The sequence below is a fragment of the Phascolarctos cinereus genome, unplaced genomic scaffold, assembly GCF_003287225.1.
Source record: "Phascolarctos cinereus isolate Bilbo 61053 unplaced genomic scaffold, phaCin_HiC Scaffold_1;HRSCAF=81, whole genome shotgun sequence".
Taxonomy (NCBI): Eukaryota; Metazoa; Chordata; class Mammalia; order Diprotodontia; family Phascolarctidae; genus Phascolarctos; species Phascolarctos cinereus.
Genome location: NW_027555514.1, coordinates 277,333,443 through 277,354,573, shown reverse-complemented (window position 1 = coordinate 277,354,573; position 21,131 = coordinate 277,333,443). Strand labels below are relative to the sequence as shown.

The window sequence follows — 21,131 nt, the reverse complement described above, 5'->3', positions numbered from 1 at the left end:
TTAAATATTGGAGACAGAACCAATGCTGGAGACACCAAAAAAGCACAAGACCATCCCTGCTCTCAAGGAATTCACAGTCCAATGGGGGACGCAAGACGCAAAGCACTATGTACAAGCAAGATACATACAGGACAAGTTAGGGACTTTCAGTAGAGGGAAGCATGAAAGGAGAGAAGCAAAGGCTTCCCATAGAAAGTAGGGTTTTTCCAGGATCCAAGATGGCGGAGTAAAAGGTAGTCTCTCTCACCCTCCCCTATCAAGCTCTGAAAACCCAGAAAATATCACCCCAGAAAAAAACCCTGGAACAGCTGAACTAGAAGAAAGATGGGGAGCAGCAGTGCAGCAGCCCAACAAACCGGTCTCCCGGTGCCTCAGCAAAAATAAGGGAAGCAGCACTGCAAAGGGCCCCAGGTGGATAAGCGCCCTGCAGCATTCATCTGAAAGGAGCTGAAGAAAGCAAACTAGAGTCTTCCTAAAGTCCCAGCCTTGCTGATTCCAGCCCAACACCAGGTAAGCTGTCAGAAACCTACAGCCTCCAACTCTCAACCAGGAGGAAATCCCGAAGCAAACACCAACACCTGGACCTCGAATGCCTCAGTGAGGGCAGGGGGAACTGGTGGAAACCAGCTCAGAAAACCGCCAGGTGCCTCGGCACTCTACCACAAAGGAATTTCCCAGTGCATTAGCAGAAACAAGGGAGGCAGCATTGCAAGGGGCCCCAGGCAGATAAACACCCTACAGCACCCATCTAAAAGGAGCTGAAGAAAGCTAAAGGAAAGGAAAAGCAGGCAACCTAGAATTGCCTGAAAGTTCCAGCCTTGCTGATTCCAGCCCAACACAAGGTAAGCTGCCAGAACCCTACAGCCTCCAATTGCCAGCATAAGAGGCCCCAGCACACAAAGCCAGTGACCAAGACCTAGGCTCCCAACACAAGAAGCTTGGGTCAGTGCCCTCTGTTCCCCAGCAGGAGAGCTCAATCTCTTTAAAGGCCAGGGAATAAAGAAACCATGAGTAAAAAGAAATGTACCATAGATTCATATTATGAGAAGAGTGAAGATCAAGACAGAAATTCTGAAGAGCACAACATTGTCAACAAACCCACATCTGCAACATGAAAAGGGAATATGAACTGGTCTGAAGCCCAAAAAGCCTTCTTAGAAGAGCTCAAGAAGGATTTTAAAAGTCTAATGAGAGAGGTAGAAGAGTCCTTAAAAAATACAATTGGCCAATTGGGAAAAAAGTACACTGAAGAAAACAAGTCCCAAAAAAACACAATTGGAAAACTGGAAAAAAAGACACTGAAGAAAACAAATCCCTTAAATATACAGTTGGCCAATTGGAGAAGGAAGTACAAAAACTAAGAAGAAAACAATCTGTTAAAAACTAGAATTGGAAAAACAGAAACTAATGACTCTATGAGAGAGCAAGAATCAGTCAAACAGAAACAAAAAAAAATGAAAAAAATAGGTGAAAACATAAAATACCTCATTGATAAAACAACCGACTCGGAAAATCAATTCAGGAGAGACAATTTAAAAATTTGGACTCTGAAATCATGATGAAAAAAAGAGCCTGGACAGTATCTTTCAGGAAATAATAAAGGAAAACTGCCTGGAAGTCCTAGAACCAGAAGGTAAAATAACCATAAAAAGAATACACCATTCACCACCTGAAAGAGATCCCAAATTGGAAATGCCAACAAATATAACAGCATAATTCCAAAAATTACCAGATGAAAGAGAAGGTGCTGCAAGCAGCCAGAAAGAAAATGATCTAAATATCATGGAACCACAGTCAGGATTACACAGGACCTTGCAGCTTCTACATTAAAAGACCGCAGGGTGTGGAACATGATATTCCATAAGGCAAAGGAGCTTGGATTGCAGCCAAGGATCAACTACCCTGCAAAAATGAGCATGATTTTTCAAGGGAGGAGATGGATATTCAATGAAATAGGGGACTTCCAAACCTTCCTGATAAAAAGACCAGAGCTCAACAAAAAATTTGATCTTCAAGTACAAGATTCAAGAAAGACATAAAAAGGTAAATGGGACAGAAAGATACAAAATGTTGTTAATAAGGGCAGACTGTTTACATCCCTACAAGGGAAGATGACACTTGCAACTCTTAAGAACTGTATTGTTATTACACCATGTTAAAGGAGTATACATAAAGGGGGTGGATATTAGTTGAGTTTGATGTAATGATAAAAAAACAATCTAATCAAGTGGGTTAAATAGATCCAAGTAAGTGAATTAGTCAGATCTTAGAAAATGTACTGAGAAAGGAGGAGGCAGACAAGGGTAAATTACATTACAGGAAAAGACAGAAAATCCTATTATAGCAGAGGGAAAGAAGGGAGGGGGAGTGAGCATTGTTTGAACCTTACTCTCATCAGATTTGGCTCAAGAAGGGAATAACATAATCAGTTAGGTATAGAAATCCAACTTGCCTATAGGCAGTAGGAAGGAAAAGGGAAAAGACAAGGGAGGGAGGATAGAAGGGAGGGAAGAAGCAGTAAGGGTAAAGGGGAAGAAAAGGGAAAGGGATAATAGAAGGGAGGAGAGACTGAAGGAGGCTGTGGTCAAAAGCAAAACACTAGTGAGGAGGGGAAAGGAGAAAGAAAAGCATGGGGGGAAAAGGATGGAGAAAAAGACACAGATAGTAATACCTTTTTTTTTTCCTCTTCTGTTGAGTTTTATTTCCTCTTTCTGATGGTTCCTTCTATTAGTTTTAATTTTTACTTACAACTTCACCAATGTAAAAATATGTTTAATAGGAATGTAAATGTATAGCCTATATCAGAGTGTGTGCCGTCTTGGGGAGGGTGGTGGGGAGGAATGGGGAGAAAAATTTTAAACTCAAAAGCATATGGAAGTGAGTGTTGATAAATCAAAATAAATTAATTAAATTTTTTTTTAAAAAGTAGGATTTTAGCTTGGACTTAAAGGAAGCCAGGAAAGTCAGAAAGTCAAGATGAAGAGGAAGAGAATTCTAGTCATGGGGAAGATTCCTGAAGTAAGGAGATGTAGCATGTTGTTCAAAGAACAACCAGGAAGCCAGTGTCACTGGATCACAAAGGGACAAAAAGAAGACTGAAAAGGTTAGGGCTAAGTTATAAAGGCGTGTGAATGCTAAATGGAGGATACCATAGTTGATTCTGGAGGTGATAGGAAGCCATCAGAGTTTATTGAATGGGGATTGCCATGGTCAGGAAAATCATTTTGGTAGTTGAGTGGATGATAGACTGGAGTGGGAAGAGATTTGAGACAGGAAAACCAACCAGAAGGCTGTTGCAATAATCCAGCATAAGATTATAAGAGCCTGCAACAGGATGGGGGGTAGTGTCAGAGGAGAATGTGAAATGTTATGAAAGTCAAATCAACAAGACTTGGCAACAAATTGCATATGAGATTATGCACTAGAGTGAGGATTGGAGGGTGACATGTAATTGACCACCTGAGTGACTGGAAGGATGGTGAGATCTTCCATGATAATAGAAATAGGAAGAGGCAAGGAGAAAGATAATGAGTTCAGTTTTGGACATGTTGAACTTAAAGGGTATGTGAGATATCAAGGTTGAAATGCTTAAGAGGCAGCTGAGATGGAAGTCTGAAGGTTAGAACTGGATAAGGGGATCTGAGAATCCTCAGCTTAGAGATGATCAGTGAATTTGCAGGAGCTAATGGGTTCACCTGTGGAAATAGTGTAGTGAGAGAAGAGAACATCTAGCACAGGGCATTGAGTGACACCCACCATCAGTGAACATGACCTGACTGGATATCCAGGAATGGAGACTGAGAAGGAGCAGTCCAAAAGGTAGGAAGAGAGCCAGGAGAGAGACACAGACAGATAGATGTGGAAAACCTAGAGAAAAAGAGAGTAGGAGAAGAATATGATGTGCCAGGTCAAAGGCCTCAGAAAGATCAAGAAGAATGAGAATTGAGAAAAGTCCATTTGATTTAGTGATTAAGAGATGACTGACTTTGGAGGGAGCAGTTTCAGTGCATTGGTAAGACAGGAAGCCAGCCTATAGAGATAAGAGAGTGAAAGGAAAGGAAGTGGCATTATCTCAGTGAAATGACAGCTTACCACCGTGTCCTCTCAGGGAAAGGTGCCCTGCACATTTTGGCTCCCCATGGCTAAGTTCAGTTCTCCCTTCCCTTGTTACATTTCTGGTTTGCAAAGCTCAGAGGATCATAGACTGAAAGCTGGAAAAGCTCGCAAAGGTCATCGAATTCCGTCTCTTCTCATGGACATGGAACAAGTAAACTCCACTGATAGTCATTTGTTGTTGTGATTCGGTTGTTTATCAGGCTTGTCTGACTCTTCATGGTCCCATTTGGGGTCTTCTTGGCAAAGACACTGCACTGATTGGCCATTTCCTTCTCCAGCTCATTTTACAGATGAGGAAGCTGAGGCAAACAGGGTGAAGTGGCTTGCCCAAGGTCACACAGCTAGTAAGTACCTGAGGCCAGATTAGAGCTCAGGTCTTCCTGAGTCTAGACCTGGTACTCTATCCACTGTGCCACCAAGTTCCCAGCTGTAAGGGATAGCCAGTCATGGAGATGGGAAATGGATTGTCATGAGTGAGAAACAGAGAAAAGGTCAGTTAGGTTGGATTGGTATAGGGCTTAAAAATCCAAAGCTGTTTACTGTTTGATCCCAGAAGCAGTAGGAAGCCACCCGGGTTGTTCAAGTAGAGCAGTGTTTGAATTCATTCTTAAGGAAAATCACTTTGGCCATAGTGGGGAGGATGGACTGGACCTGGGAGCTATTTGAGGCAGGGAGATCAATTAGGAGGCTTGTCTTCCTTCTCAGAAGATGATCACTTGCACTTGGAACTTCTTCCTTACGCTGTGGTTGGCATGACAGTGGGGCCACATTATATGGAACATCATCGAATGTCTAATTCAACTAAGGAGAATCACTTATCACCTCATTTATCAGTGTCAGTGACTCTCCTAGAATCTTGAAATCAGTCTTAGTTGTCTCTATAGACACAGCCTCATGTGGCAGAAAAAAAAAGTGTCTTCGGAAATCAGGAGGTTAAGGCTTTAGTGCAAACTTTAGCAGGCCTGAGGTCACAGAGACAAATAAAGATGATATTAGCATTGCTTTGCCTCAGTTTACCCACCTGAGGTATCATGCTGGGTGATTTGTCCATCACCATCAGGGAGTTAACTCTTCTGTAAATGTGGTTTTACCAGATAAACCAAAGTTTAAATCTTCAAGTGTAAAAAAAATTTAGAACACAGATTTCAACTCTCAAAACTATTTTTTTAAATGTCAACTAGGTATAATGAAAATATTTGAAAACACAAACTTGCCTAACTTCTTAGGATTATAGGATTGTAGATATAGAGCAGGAAAGAACCTTAGAAATTTGTGTTCCCAAACCCCTGATTTTGCAGGTGAGGGGATTGAGGCATAAAGACATTAACATCTGATATGTAAATCTCTGGCCTTGTGGAGCTTTCTACGTATGTGGGATAGAGACATGCATAAAGAACTGTAATTTTTTTTAAAAATTAGATAACAAATTCCTGAAGGAAGGATATGCCACCTGCTACATTAGGTATATGAAGGGAAAGGTTATTGTTACCTGGAAGGATCAAGGGATAGTCAAGGATGGTGCTTCTCATTCTGCTCCCCTCCCTCCTATTCCATTCAAATTATAACTCTGCATCTAGAACTTTAACCCTAGGTAATAGATAATGGCATGGAGTTTGGAATAGCTTCTTTAGAACACAGAATCCCGGCTCATAAGGATGTGTAGATTGCTAAAAGACTCCAACCTCAGGACACGTGGGAGATTACCATTGTTTTCCTTTGCCCCAACCAAGAAGACATAGGAATATCAAAGGCAGTAAGCACTATAGAAATACCCTGCCCTCTTCATGATGCTGTTGAGGAGAAAGAGGAGGTGGTGGCAGGGGAGCCATGTTGTAGAGGGAATAGAGAGTTGGCCTCTGAGTCAGAAAGATGAGATCAAATCCCGCTTCTGACCCATATTGGCTCTATGACCCTGGGCAAGTCACAGTGCTCTACATAGCTCTCAAAGCCTGCAAAATAACTGCAGTTGTGTTTTGAAGGTGGTGAGCTCCTTCCTAGGAGTTCCTTACACTAAAGAAATGACAAATCTAGACTAATTGCTGTGATTCCTGTTGTTGTTGTTACTATTATTGATAATTAGGTAATACAAGCTTATATTTATATGGTACTTTAAGATTTACTAAACACTCTCTTTACCATAATTCTAATGGGGTAGGTTGTGGAAATATTATGATGCCATTTTCCAAATAAGGAAACTGAGGTTATGAGAGGTTAAATAATGTATCCAGGGTCACATACTTGAAAATTGGGTATACAGAGGAGAGGGCAGCTAGGTGGCACAATGGATAAGAGTGCCAAATCTGGAGAGGGGAAGACTCAAGTTCAAATCTGTCCTCAGATACTTACTAGCTATGTGACCCTGGACAAGTCACTTAACCCTATTTGCTTCAGTTTCCTCATCTTTAAAATGAACTAGAGGAAGAAATGGTATCTTTGCCAAGAAAATCCCAAAGTGGAGTCACAAAGAGTCAGACACAACTGAAACAACTGAAAAACAACAAAAATACAAAAGAGGGGAGGACTGAAGTTAGGTCTTCAAATGTAATGGTTCTTGTACATTCAAAAGTAATCTGCAGCCTCTCTTAGTAAGAAAGCTGTTCTATAAATCCAAAGTATTCTTGTTAAAGAACAGAAGAGTTCTTCATTAATATCTGTGAGCAGAATGCCTGAATGATGTAAACAAAGGGTGTTTTGAAAATAAAACTTTTTAAAAAATCAAGCAATCCAGATAGGTTAAATTTCTACTTGACTCCAGGCCAGTATTATTTCCCTGATCTAATAGTCCCCGCCTGAGAAGGGCTGTCTGCTGTAAAGCAACTGGAGAGTCTGGGGTGATAAAAGCCAGCTTGGAAAGAAGCCCAAGAGTCTTGCATTCCTCTGTAGATTTTCTCATTTCTTTAGACCAAAGATCAGGAAAGGAAGAAGAGAGAAATCATTATTTGAAACTGAGGCAAGGGTTTGAAAGCCATAAATTAAGTTAATGCAGACTTACTCGAGGCTGGCTAGAGGAAAACTTGCTCTTGGCACTTGGCAGATGGAAACATTAACAGGATGTTTATTGGATTTGTAGATTTTTTTTCCCTGAGTTTCAGCCTCTTCTCTTTCTTTCCTACTTAAATGACTGTTAGAACATCATCCCCATTGGGGTACTACATTTAGGGCTCTCAAGTACTCATTTCAGAACAAGTTCTGTATCAGAAATGCAGCTGGAGCTAGCTCAGAAAAGCCATCTCTTCACCAACTCAGCCCTGACAGGATGGGACACTCAGTACCACTGTAGAAACCAGTTCTCCAGACTACCAGGCTAAGAGACTCTGTAGATTAAGTCATTATATACATATTAGGAACAATATTTTTAAAAAAAAAAACCTTTGTAAATTCAAAAGGCTAAGGATGAAAAGCCATCAGGTTAGGGGTGGGGGGCATCCTTCAAACTGGGGAAAGGGCAGTCAATAGGAGAGTCACACTGGCAAGTGGAAGGCATATGTGTTTTTTGTTTCTTCTGTCCTGGGCAGAAAACAATACAGGAGTCCTGAGAGTTCAGGGACCCAATCTTAGGTACAAAGAATATGACCTTTTTCAAGATGAATAGAAAGTATTCCTAGACAAGCCTCTGCTTCCGTCTGAAAAGAAAGCCAAGGGCAGAGCCTTGAACTCCCTATGAGACCTCGCTTGAATTATACAAAATCCTGAGAAATTCATTAATAAGATGAAAGCAGAGGGGGTAGGGGGGATGTCAAGGTTACCTGTTTACTTAAGGTATTTGGGAGCCATATATGGGTGGAGGGCAAGGGAGAGCAAACCTGGTCAGAGATCCTAGAGCTGAGGGTAAGTCACAGGGAAGCTAAAGAGGGTTTATGGTAAGTCAGAAAAAAAAAGTGTTCTCTTCAAATCTGAAGATTGAACTAGATTATGCAGTGATTGATAACCCTTGAAGATAAGTAAGGTTTTAGAATGTGCCTGTTTGCTCAGTTTTTCAGTCGTGTCCACTCATTTGTCATTCCATTTAGAGTTTTCTTGGCAAAGATACCAGAGTGGTTTGCCTTTTCCTTCTCCAGCTCGTTTTACAGATGAGGAAACTGAGGCAAACAGGGTTAAGTGACTTGCCCGGCGTCACACAGCTAGTAAGTGTCTGAGGCTGGATTTGGACTCAGGGAAATGAGTCTTCCTGACTCCAGGCCTGGCTCTCCATACACTGTGCCACCTACCTGGCCTAGGATTCTGTTACATCTGCTTTTATATCCTATATAAATATGGTTTTCTTTAATATTTATGTTTTTGGTTTCTTTGATAGAAAGGGAGAAAATACCACAAGTAGATGGAAAAGGAAAGTATTAACTTTGACTCTGTTAACCAAGCCTAGCAGAAGCCTGGATCCTTAAGTATAAGATAGAAGAAAGAGCTCATAGAAAAAGGACCAAATGCTAGCCCTGTTATTTATTACCTCTGTGGCTTTGGGCAATCTCCACTAATTTAAGACGTATTTACTAGGTGACCACTGTGTGCTTGGTCCTGGGGAATATATAAAGACAAAACTGATGTAAGAAAAAAAAAACATGTCCTGCCCTCAAGAAGCTTAAAGTCTACTGGTGGGATATAACATGCAAACAAATGAGCATATGAACAAAAATATGAGAAGGAAGAAAACACTGAAAATGAGTTATATTATAAATGGTGGACCTCACAAGCCAAAGCTTAGAGGAAGCTAGAGAATCTAAGAGGTGGGGCATGAGGAGGGAGAGCATTGAAGGCATGGCGATGCTGCAAAGATGTAGTGGTGCAAAATGGAGTGCGGAACTCAGGAAAATGCAAACATACCCACTGTACTTAAACACAGATTGCAGGAAGGGGAACGTTATGAAAGAAGTTTTAAAAGATGACCTGGAGCTATAACGTGAAGGGTTTCAATGCTAGATGGAGGGTTTTGTATTTTATTCTGTTCCTGTTGTTGATCCTTCATTCTCAGAGAGGATCAATGCCATCACAATGTTTGGGTCAAAGTACAGTGTGTCCGACTATGGCTGTTTAGAGCAGTAAGAGCTTAGAAGACTACCACAGGTCAGGCACAAATAGTCCATATGAACATTTGGGATGGAGACGGCTATAGGTTTAATTTCTTGTTCCTTTGTGCTATCGGGTTCTGCCTTGCTCATAGAACACAGCGCTTTCTTTAATGAAAGCATGCCATGCTGAACAGTCCTGATGCCATGCTGGGCAGTGCATTGCCAATATCTCCCCGTATCTCATAATCGATACTAAAATTCTTCAGAGAGACCTCAGGAGTGTGCTCATACCATTTCTTCAGACCTCCATGTGAGTGCTTGCCTTTTGTGAGCTCTCCATAAAATAGTCTTTTAGGCAGACATATGTTTGGCATTCAGAACAATGTGCCTAGCCCATCAGAGTGGTACTCTCTGCAGTAGAGTTTGAATTCATGGCAGTTCAGTCCCAGTCCCAGTGGCAATAGGAGGCCACTGAAGTTGCTGGAGGAAAGGGTTGACATAAATTTGGTTTCTAGGAAGATTATTTTGGTAACTGTGTAGAGGATATATTAGAGAGTGGGGTCTGGAAGCTTACAGTTCAAAGTACTTAAGACAAAAAAACTGAAGCTCAGTTTTTGAAGTGCTAAGTGACATGGTTGATAGAAGACTGAACCTGGAGTCAGGAAGACAGACTTGATTTCAAATCTAGCCTCACACACTTACTAGCTGTATGACCCTGGGTAAGCCACTTAACCCTCTTTGCCTCAGTTTCCTCATCTGTAAAATGAGAGTAATAGCAACACCTGTACCAGGACTGTTGTAAGGATAAAATGAGGTCATATTTTAAAGTACTTTGCAACTTTAAAGTGTTATATAAATGCTAGATCATGTTATCTTCTTCTTCATCATCATCATCATCATCATCATCATTAAAATGGAATGAGATGGGATTTGCAAGATAATTGATAAGTCCCTTCCCAGGATTCCTAGGATTACAAGGTGATGGCCCAAGTACCACTGTCCATTTAGAGGTTGCTGCCTTTATTACATACATACATGGCACCTAAGAGTCAATACCCGCCTCTAGGCTGCTGGCTTTATAAAGTCAGGTCGATAAACCTGTGAGGATCACAGTGATCCAGTGCTAGGGTGGCATACACAAAAGAAGTGATCGTAGTGTTCAGATAAGGTTAGGGAAACACAGTTTAAAAGCCCATCACCCATGGACTAGGTTGTAGTTAGCTATATTATGGGGGAAGGGGAGAAGGTAGAAAGGGAGGTTAGAAATATGTATGGGGGAAAGAACATCTATAAAGATACTGCTTTTGCAACCTCCAAGGGTTGTTTAAATTCCCTCCTACCATTTCTTCTTCCCAGATATTTGTTGGGACCAACACTCAAACCTACACCCATTCCAGGAATGGATATTCTTTTGCGGAAGTTAGTAAATGGCAAAGTAACATTGTTCTGTTTTCTTCATTATAATGCTACCTGGCAATCATAGCCAATATTCCTCTAAATACTGGATGGTTTTTAAAGTCCTTTAACCCCTAGTTTATTATCCAGTTTCCTTTTTACAAGTGAGAAAAGTGAGGCTCAGAGAGGTAGTGATTTGCCCAATGTCATATGGGAAAAAAAAAAAAAAGAATAACCAAATCTCTCACCTAGATATTTTATCCCTATGTATAACATTCTTTCTAGGATGCAACAATTAATGTACCATGGAGATGAAAGCAAGAGGAAATGGCTTTGACATTTACCTTTAAGGGTCACCTAGTCTTTATCTAGCCCCAGCTCCTATTTGGTAGGATTTCATCAGCCCAAAATGGATATGAGTGAGTTCTCTAGAATGTTCCCTTCATTTCCCAGTTATCCATCCAACCTATCACTGTACCTTTAGGAACACTGAATCTCTAGAAAACATTCCCAGGGAGGATCAGGATGTTAATCAAATGGTGAGCTTGGAAACTTTTTTGGCTTGGGGGTGTGCTATCCTGATTAATGAGTAGGTATGAACTCACATACCTAAACCCACTCATGGAAAGAGTATTGAATTCAGAATCACAAAATGTAAATGAAGATTACTACTTTGTTATTTACTAGCTATGTGATATTGGGCAAGTGAATTTATCTCACTGGACCTCAGTTCCCTCATCTGTAAAAATGTCCAGTTTGGACCACATGACCCCTAAGTTGTTTCTAGTTCTGTGTCTCTGCATCTGTGATCCTATGGTCCTTTGAAATATCCAGCCTTAAACCAAACTATGCTTTACATGCCAATCAGTCATCCATCTAGCTATGTCATGCTATCTGCCTTGCTGCTATGTAGGCACCATCATCTCTCAACCTAAACTTTCATTTAGAGGAGGAGAAGGAGGAGGAGGAAGAAGAAGAAGAGAAATAGTGGTGGTAGTAGTAGTAGAAGAAGAACAAGAAGTGATAGCAGCAGCAGCAGCAGTAATAGAAGTAATAATAGTAGTAGTAACAGCAGTAGCAGTAGTAACTGTAGTAGTAGCAGCAATAGTAGTAGTAGAATACCAGCAGCAGCAGCAGCAGTAGCAGCATTAAATAGAACTTTAAAGCTCTCTGTTGTGTTATTTGATCCACACAACAACCTTGGAAGGTATATTCCATTATTATCCCTGTTTTACAGATGAAAGAACTGAGGCACAAAGTTAAGTGATTTGCCCACATAGGTAATAAGTGTCTAAGGCAAAGTTTGAGCTTAATTCTTCCTGTATCCTAGTCTAGTACCCAGTCTACTCACTATGCTGTCTGGTTGCCTAATTAAATCAATTCTGCCATTATTTCTGGATATACATAATCTCCTTCATTAGCACGTAAACTCCTTAACATATATACAAGCCAGATTTGGAATTACTGTGTTAAAGTTAATGTACACTACTTTGGAGTAGAGATTCAGAGTCTACTTCTGTTCTTCCTGTATGGAAGTGTGCAGGTTGTTTGGTGTTTATCAAGTTTAGAATAACATTTTTTTAATGAAAAGAATATAAAGCCGTTGAGGGCAAGGACTGACTGGATTTTGTATGATTCATCAAATCAATTTTGTTGCTCAATCATTTTTCAGTCCTGTCTAACTCTTAATGGTCCCATGTGGGGATTTCTTGGTAGAGATACTGGAGCAGTTTGCCATTTCCTTCATTAGCTCATTTTACAGATGAGGAAACTGAGGGAAATAGGGTTAAGTGACTTGCCCAGGGTCATATGGCTAGTAAGTGACTTAAGAACTGATTTAAACTCAGGTTTTCTTAACTCTAGGCCCTAGCTCTATCCACTTAGCTAACCCAGTACATTGATGTATATGTTAATAAATAAATAATTTTCATTCATTCTGGAAATGGACGAGATTGATTTGTGCAAATTCAGATGGCTACTCACCCAGAAAATGGATTTGCCATGTCAAAATCCACATGGAAATCTCAAATTAGGAAGGCTTCCTTCAGAGAGGAAGATTTTCCTGACCATATGGAAGCTGCTGAGGTTTGTCTAGCAGGCTCCTTCCAGATCTAAATCTTTGATTCCCCAGCAGGATTCCCTAGGCTTTCAGCAGCTACACATTCAGAAGAAGAAGCAGTGCCCAGGTCACTCTGACTCATAATCTGTATGTCCATACCTGACCCTGTCCTAGCATGCCTATGCTGACTTCACAGTCACCTTCCTCCTGAGTATCACCACTGTGATGGCCCACTGACAACTCAACCTTGGAAAGTCATGGACAAATTGCATTTCCAAAAAAAAAAAGAAAAGAAAACCTCAGCCTTTCTTGATGACTGTTCATGGAGCCCCAATGCCAAACTCCTAATTCAAGATATTCCATGACAGCTAGGTGGAAAGTGAAAAGAAAAAGCACTGGGCCTAGAGAGAGGCAAGCTTCCTTCAAATCCACCCTTAGACATTTCCTAGCTGTGTGACTCTAGGAGAGCCATTTAACCTCCCTCTGCCTGAGTTTCCTCAAGTGTCAGTTGGGGATAATATCACTTCCCTCCCAGGATTGTTGAGAGGATCAAATGAGATAATATTTGTAAAGTGCTTTCCACAGCACACAGTAGATGATTAATAAATGCTTGTTCCTTCCCCTATTATGTGGCCCCAATTTTCATTTCCGGATACTATCCCCTTTCACCCCAGCCACAAGGAATGACTTTGATTTTGAGCCCATGGACCTAGATTTCCATCATGCTTCCCTTCCCTACTACCACTGTGATTTGGGGCATTAGGTCACCTCTTTGGACCTCAGTTCTTTATACTGTGAGATGAAAGGGTAAGATGTATATCATGATATGGTCATAGTAAACATTCAGTAAACATTCCCCTTACAAAGCAGCAAGAATCCTGGCTGGCTCCCACAGTTGGGGTGGGAGGTGGGGAGGGGAGAGTGCTATCCTTTACTTTTTCTCCTCCTTGTAAGCACCTGTAGATGGCAAGTTGAAGGCTAGGGCCAGCTCACTTTCCCTCATCTGGCTGTTAGCGATGATATATGAATAAGCCAAGATGACAGCTTCATTTTCATAAGTTAACTTGTGCCTGGAGTAACAAAGAGAGGAGAGACATGCGCTTAATCATAACTTGGGGCCCTGCGCAGAAAACAATGATAAAGCCTTTTTTGTTAGTCATGGTACTTTATTACTGTAACTCTGAAGAAGGCGAGACAGCCAGGAGAGAATACTGAACTAGCTGCTCATTGTGGCAGCCCGTGTGCATCTCCTGGAAAGGATTCCTCCAGGTGTCTGACTCTTAACGATACTGTAGTCACAGGATCCCTTTACATAATAGGTGTTAGGACAAGGAGAGGCAAGATGCTAAAAAAAGAAAGAACGTGGAATACTGGGGGCTGGAAATGACCTGAATGCACATCATCTCCCTGACCTTGTGTCTGTGTGACCCTTGGAAAGTTTCCTAACCTCTCTGTGCTCCTCTTCCATTTTCTGGAAGGTGAAAATTGTTTTGCTTCAGCTATCTATTCACTTTGCAAGTGCTTTGTGACCCTCAAGGTACTACAGTCAATAAACATTTCTTAAGTGCCTACTATGTGCCAGGAACTGTTATTGCATTAGCCTGCTGTCTCTAAGAACAGCTATATAGTCTGTATATGCCTATATGTGTACATTTTGGTTTCTCCCCTCCCCCACCATCTGTGCCATAGAATGTAAGCTCATTGAGGGCAGGAAGTGTTTTTTGTTTTGTTGATTGACTGCTAGATACTTGATGCTCCCCCTGCCCCATGCACCATACATAGTATGTGAGCTCCTTGAGGCCAGGTGCTCATGGACCTTCTGACTTTGTATCCCCAGCACTAAGCATAGTTCCTGAGACATTGGAGACACTTGAATGTTTGTTGATATTATCTCCCCTGATGAAATGGAAGCTCCTTGAGGACAGGGCTTGTGTTGTCTTTCTCTTTGTCTTCCCTGTCATATAGCAGGCATTTAACAAATGCCTATTGATTGGTTCATTCTAAGATATAAAGGAACTTGTATTCTTTTTAGATTCCAGAAATATTCTGACCATGGCAGAGGATATTGGGACTACCTCCCTGCTCAATACAGGAAACCCTGCTTCTTATTATTTAGTTTAAGGGCACGGTGGCCACTCACCACAACACACTGTTGACCGTTGGTTAGCTCATGGTTTTTTGGTGGTTCATCAAAACCTCCAGATTCTTTTTTTCACATGAACTGTTTTCATGGAATGTCTTTCCCATTCTGTGCTTGTTAGAATTGTTTGTTTTTAAACTATTGATGTCACAGTATAAACTGTTCTCATTCTTCTCTCTTCACTCTGTTTTAATTCATACAAGTCTTCCCAGGTCTCTCTGAAATAGTGTTTGAATCTCATCTAGTATGCTCGCTAAGGCAATGGACTTGGAGTCTGAAGAATCTAGATTCAAGTCATACATCAGATATTTACAAGTTGATTGAGCCTGGGTAAATCACTTAAACTTCTCTATGCCTCAGTTTCCTTATCTGCACAATAGGGAAGATGTTCTCTAAGGTCTCTTCTAGCTCTAAATCTCGATCCTACATTTATATGAGATACGTCAACTGAACCTACCAAGTTTGTCTCTCTAGAGCTGGTCATAACTTTCCTAGGAAAGACAACTTAGCCTTTTGTACTTGAAGTCTTTGTCAATCCATTCCATCTAGAAATTCTCGGTCACCCATTTGGTTGGTTCAGGCTATCACTGGGTTGGGGTGGGTTGGGGGGGGTGTTTGAGTTTGAGAAAGAGAGAGAGATAGTAAGGAAGGCAAGGAAGGAGAAGGAGAGAGGAGAGAAGGGAAAGGGAAAAGGAAGGAAGGAAGGAGAGGGAGAGATACAGAGAGTGGAGGGAGGAGAGGGAGAGAGAGCTTATGGAAGTGATCAGATAAAATGATACAGTGGATTGAGTATTTTCTTTCTGTGCCTCTAATTTATGCATTTGTGCTGGGATGATGATTTAGCTCCAGGCACAGTAAATTGATCAAATAAATTACACCAACCTCATACACCATCATTTCCCTGAGCTGTCATTGGGCTGAAGAGATGCTATATCACATGGCCTAGTATTCCAGGATGAAGGTAGGAGGATGGCACTGCTCCACTTTACATTCATTGGGTTAAGGATTCCAGATTGCTCCCAGCCCCTTTCCTGTGCTTCCTAATCTTCCCTATTCCCAGAATTCTCTTATTCATCTCATGAGTTGCACCATCCTTATGGTCACCTAAGTTTATAGCCTTAGAGTCATCTTCAAGTTTTCACCTGACCCTCATTCTGTCCCCATATCTAACTAGTGACGTTTTAACTCTCCCTCTACAGCATCTCACACATCTGCCCCCTTCTCTCCATCTGCACAGACATAATCCCAGTTAAGGTCCCCGCCACTTATTGCATGGACCATTGCAACATCTTCCTAATTGGTCTTCCAGAATTATGGCTAGTCTCTCTCCAATCTTTCCCTCAACCATGTGACAACTTCATATTTTAGAAGCGCAGGGCTATGTCAGTCATTTAAGAATTTCTAGTGGCTCCCCATTGCCTTTGTGATAAAATACAAATTCCTGTTCATCATCAGCCACTCATAGTAGGGCTTCAACTTACCTTTCCTGACTATTTCACAGTTTTCCATCATATACTCTATATTTTAGTCCAGCTTACTGGTGTCCATTCGTGACATTCTATCTCCCATCCCTGCTTTTGTACAGGCTGTCTCCCATGCCTGGAGTACATCCCACCTCACCTCTACCTCTGGGAAGGCTGAGCTTCCTCCAAAACCTTGCCCCATCCTCCACCCCCAGGTCACTTCCCATACAAGCATTGTCCTGATGATCTCAATAGGTGCTCTCTCCTCCCACCCAGATTACTCTATAATCACATTACATTTACTTGTTTCTGTTCCTCTTATTTCTCCCCAATTTGAGTGCCACCTTCTTTAGGGCTGTTGCTATTTCTTTTTTGCCTTTACATGTCAATCACCTAGCATAGTGCCTCACATATAGTTAGTATTAAATAATTATTGAATGAATAAATGGGCACTGATGGAAACCTCATGGTTCCTGAGGAACTTAGGTTGTAGAAGAATAAATATGTATTTGAGGCTGATGGGGCATAAAAGAAAGGATGCTGACTTGTTGTCAGAGAAGGATTTGAAAGCTTAACCTCATGAATTGGGGATTAGAAAAGGCCTTAGAGGTAAATCATCTATTTCACTTTTTTATAGATGAGGAAACTGAGGCTCTGAGAGTAAAGTGACTTGCCCCTAGATAGTAAGTAGCAGAAATGAGATTTGAATCCTGGTCCTCTGGCCAGAAGCAGCTAGTTGGTACCATGGATAGAGAAAGACTTCTTCCTGAGTTCAAATCTGGCCTCAGGCACTTCTTACTTGTGTGACCCTGAAAAAGTCACTTTACCCTGTTTGCCTCAGTTTCTTCATCTTTAAAATGAGCTGAAGAAAGAAACTGGCAAACCACTCCAGCATCTCTGACAAGAAAACTCCAAATGGGGTCATGAAAAGTTAAACACAACTGGAAATGACTGAACAACACAATAACCTCTGATTCTGGTACAATGGGAATTATACTGGCACACAAAAAAGAGGGAGAGGAGAAAAAATACACACACACGTGCTTTAATACTGGCTCTGGAATCAAAGTCAATGTGGATTTGAATCTATCATCTGACACACTTTTATGACCAAACCTCCCTGGTCTTCATTTCCCTCATCTGTAAAATTAAGGAGTTTGACTAGGGCCTTTAATATCCTTTCTAGCTCTGAATTTGCGGTCAGATGGTCCCACTCCAATCCCATTGCTTTTTCTGTGATGTATAATAACACATCTTGGGCTGTGGACAAGTCTCTTCCTTTCTATAAACCTTAGATTCCTTGTCTCTAAATGCCAATGAGATACTTCCTCTCCCTCGCTCAGGGATGTTGCAGAACAAAAAATTTGCAAATTGCCCCAGAAATGGGCCCTATAATTGTTATGCATTAAGATCTCATGGTTTATGAAAATGAGATACTGTGTGTAGGGTACTTTGTCATTTCAAAGCACTTGATGAACTTAAGCTAGCATTGCTTTCTGTTGTGTGGCCTGTACCTCTGATTTCATCAAAGGAGGAGCTACACAGAGTGACCTCTTCTTCCCAGCTGAGAGTTATAAAGAGTGGACTGAGGCTCCAGCAGTGATGTACTCAATCTGGGCTCACACAGCCAGTAGGCCTCATTTTTGTTGTTGTTGAGTCACTACAGTCACGTCTAACTCTTTGGGTGATCCCATTTGGAGTTTTCTGGGTAAAGATACTGGAGTGCTCTGCCATTTCCTTCTCATTTTAAAGATGAAGAAACAGGCAGAGTTAAGTAATTTGCCCCTGGTCACATAGGCAGTAAGTGTCTGGGGCTAGGTTTGAACTCAGCTCCTCCCGTCTCCAGGTCAGGCACTCTATCCACTGCTCCACCTGATGCTGAGACCAGCTACTATCTGATGTGTTTATTATTGTTACTATCATTTTCTTTGTCTCCCCTCTCCTGATGTTTTTCCATTGCACTTACTTTACAGGTCAACAGGTTTTGGGCTTGGTGGAGAACCAGAGTGATTGGTACTTGGGAAACCTGTGGAAAAATCACCGACCGTGGCCTGCCCTTGGGAGGGGCTACAACACAGGTAGGTGATGAGGTTCTCCAGGTGTTCACCGAGCATAAAGGTATGACCTAAAAGTTTGTTTTGAATGTCTTCATATCAAAATCCTGCAGGCCAGACACTGCTGTTCAGTTTGGAGTTGTCTTGGGCATTCAAAACTGTCCATTCCAACTATCTCATTTTACCCCTGAAAAAACTGAAGCCCAGGTGAGGAAGGGACTTTATAGAGTCATTGATTATACAATTGGAGGCAAAAAGAGAATTATAGACCATCTACCAGCCTTTTGACTGAGTCCAAGTTTTACAGAACCAATCCTTTTATTAAGGGGATTTATTCTGTGAAGTTTGGATTCAGTCAAAGGGCGGCACTTTAGGACCTAGAGGGTCACATGTGGCCTGGAGGCCTCAGGTTCCCCACCCCTGATAAACCAACCACTTTATTTTACAGATTAAAAAAAAGCTGAAACACAGCGGAATAGACTTTATGGGATTATTATATCATAGATTTAGCTTTACAATCATGATTCTGTGATTTTTATACATCACTAGTAACTAACCCAGCATCTTGTACATAGTAGGTGCTTAATAAATGCATGTTGGATTAGAACAAAGTGAATGAACGATGACAGACTCTACTTTGGAGTCCTAATATCAGCCCCTATTCAGCCATTGATCTATCCATCTATCTAGCAGGCATTCTGAACTCACCCAAGAAATGGAAGGGCTTGTCTCAGGGTACCATAGATGGTACATGTGCTCCTCTTTGGTGGATGAGATTACAACATGGTGTGAGTCAGAAAGAGAGCCAGTGGCAGACTCACCTTTGAGGTGAATATATGTACTTCATGCCTTTGTCCAGAAATACTTGAGCTTACCTCAATGAGTGGGTTAGAGTGGGCACGTGGTAGAATAGACAGGGCAAGACACTAGGAGTCCGGGAGACTTGAGTCCATATACCACTTGTAACACATAAGAACTCTGTGACCCTGAGCAAGTGGCTTAACCTTCTACCTCTGTCTTCTAATCTGTCAAATGGGTAAATTTGATTTGATGGCCTCTAAAGTCCTTCTAGCTCTAAATCTATGATTCTGTGAGCCTATGTTTTATTTCTGAAATATACCATGCTAATTACATCTATGCCATGCAAATCATATTGAGAATGATCTCCATTTAAAGTAATTTCTGTAATTCCTTTTGTAAAGCAAACTTATTCTCTTAGTTATTTTTTGCTTGTTTTTTCATGAAATGAACTATGTTTTCATAAAGCAGGAGGCACCCACCTTTTGTTAGGGGGAGATGAGAAACCTAGAATGAACCCTGGAAGAAACATTTATTTTCTTTCTTCTGCAGCAAATAGCAACAGAAAATGTCAGATAAAGATATACTGCCTTGCCTCTAGGACAACAGCATCAGGGTCAGAGCTGTCCTACTAAAACAAAACCAAAAAAAAAAACCAATTGGGGCATCAATTCAGTTCACCTGGAGGTGGAAAAGGATGCAGTCTAAGTGGCAATTTATTGTATCTGATGAGACACCCTTCCCTCCCACAGTGGAAGGAAAATGCAAGGAAGGTACCAGGTGGGAGACATAGGCACACACCCCTGCATCTAAATTACCTCTTGCTGTATTCTTTATGTGCCAATGTGCCTGAGCTACTTTCCTCTCTATCGATAATAAATGGGCAGAGCAGATGGCAGAGGCTCTTTTTAAAGTGATGTGTCCATTTGAATAACCCGCTGACACCAAGCAGTCATTATGAGGGGATTTATGTTGCCTCAGAAGGGATTGGGTTTGATGAAGGGTATTTGTTATTAGAGCAAAGAATGGGGCCAGGCTTCCCAAGATAAGACAGCCTGGGCCGCAGATTCCCATGGAAAGTGTGGAAATTACTCTTCATATTCTGCAAAACCACCTCAGTTAGTCACCTCCAAGGTCTAGCCACATGACCTGCTCCTTGGAGAAGGGTGCCAACAGAGGTGACTGTGTTATAATGGAAAGAACGCCAGATGTGGAGTCCAAAGACCCAGGCTCATGAGCTATTTCTACTGTTGTACTATTTGCCTGACCTTGGGCAGGCCACTTAACTCCCATTAAACCCCAATTTCCTCAAGTAAAAGTAGGGAAGATAATACTTACAGAACTGATCTCAGAGAGTTACTACATGAATGAAATAAAATGTATGTGAAACATTTTGCAGCCATAAAGGGATACATATGTGTTTATCTGTATGTATAAAGACTTCCCGTGTATCTCGGTACTCATTATATTCCTCATTTCTTATGAGAGAGACTCTTTCTCTCTAAATCCAGTACTCTCGCTGCTGCCCAGAGCATGGTGTTCTAGTGGAATATGAGATTCAGTCATGAGAGGATGTGCTGTGATTGATAATATTCTATCACAGATTGTATAGCCACTATTCTGTGGGCATTAATTGACTTTCACTTCTTGCCATCATTGAAAGTGCTGATATAAATAATTTGTTATATTCAGTACCTTTTATTTTATCTTTGACATCTGTAGAGTATATCCTTGGCAATGGATATGTCTGGGACAAAGGTTGGTACTTGGAATCACATAATTCCAAATGACCAATTCATCCATCAACAATTTATTTGTACACCCGCCCCTCCACAACCCATCTTTTTCCATCTTTCCAATTTACTGGGTGTGAGGTGAAATGTGGGGTTCTTTTGATTTGCATTATCTTATTAGTGGTGATTTGAAGCAATCTCTCCTATGTCTCCTAATAGTTTGCAATTCTGTTGAAAACTGTGTATTCATATCCTTTACTTATCTATTGGGGAATGGCTTTCATGATGCCTTTCAAAGGGCTATGTAAATAACAGTTATTATTATTATTATTATTATTGTCTACCTGTCAGGGTCATTCTGGGACTCAAG

General features: G+C 41.2%; 1 protein-coding gene and 1 long non-coding RNA gene across 5 annotated transcripts in view; one reads left to right on the top strand and one right to left on the bottom strand.

The window, feature by feature from the left end:
- LOC110205709 (uncharacterized) overlaps positions 1–5,672 on the bottom strand; it is a 49,848-nt gene extending 44,176 nt beyond the window's left edge. Inside the window, exon 1 of the long non-coding RNA XR_002323664.2 lies at positions 5,606–5,672. This is a non-coding gene — a long non-coding RNA (uncharacterized LOC110205709). The remainder of the gene's footprint in view (positions 1–5,605) is intronic.
- Positions 1–21,131, top strand: part of LARGE1 (LARGE xylosyl- and glucuronyltransferase 1) — a 602,000-nt gene that overhangs the window by 445,268 nt on the left and 135,601 nt on the right. For all 4 annotated transcript variants that reach the window (XM_078147082.1, XM_078147080.1, XM_020982455.2 and 1 more), the window contains one exon: positions 18,150–18,254. In XM_078147082.1, coding sequence (XP_078003208.1) covers positions 18,150–18,254 — 105 coding nt within the window. The remainder of the gene's footprint in view (positions 1–18,149; positions 18,255–21,131) is intronic.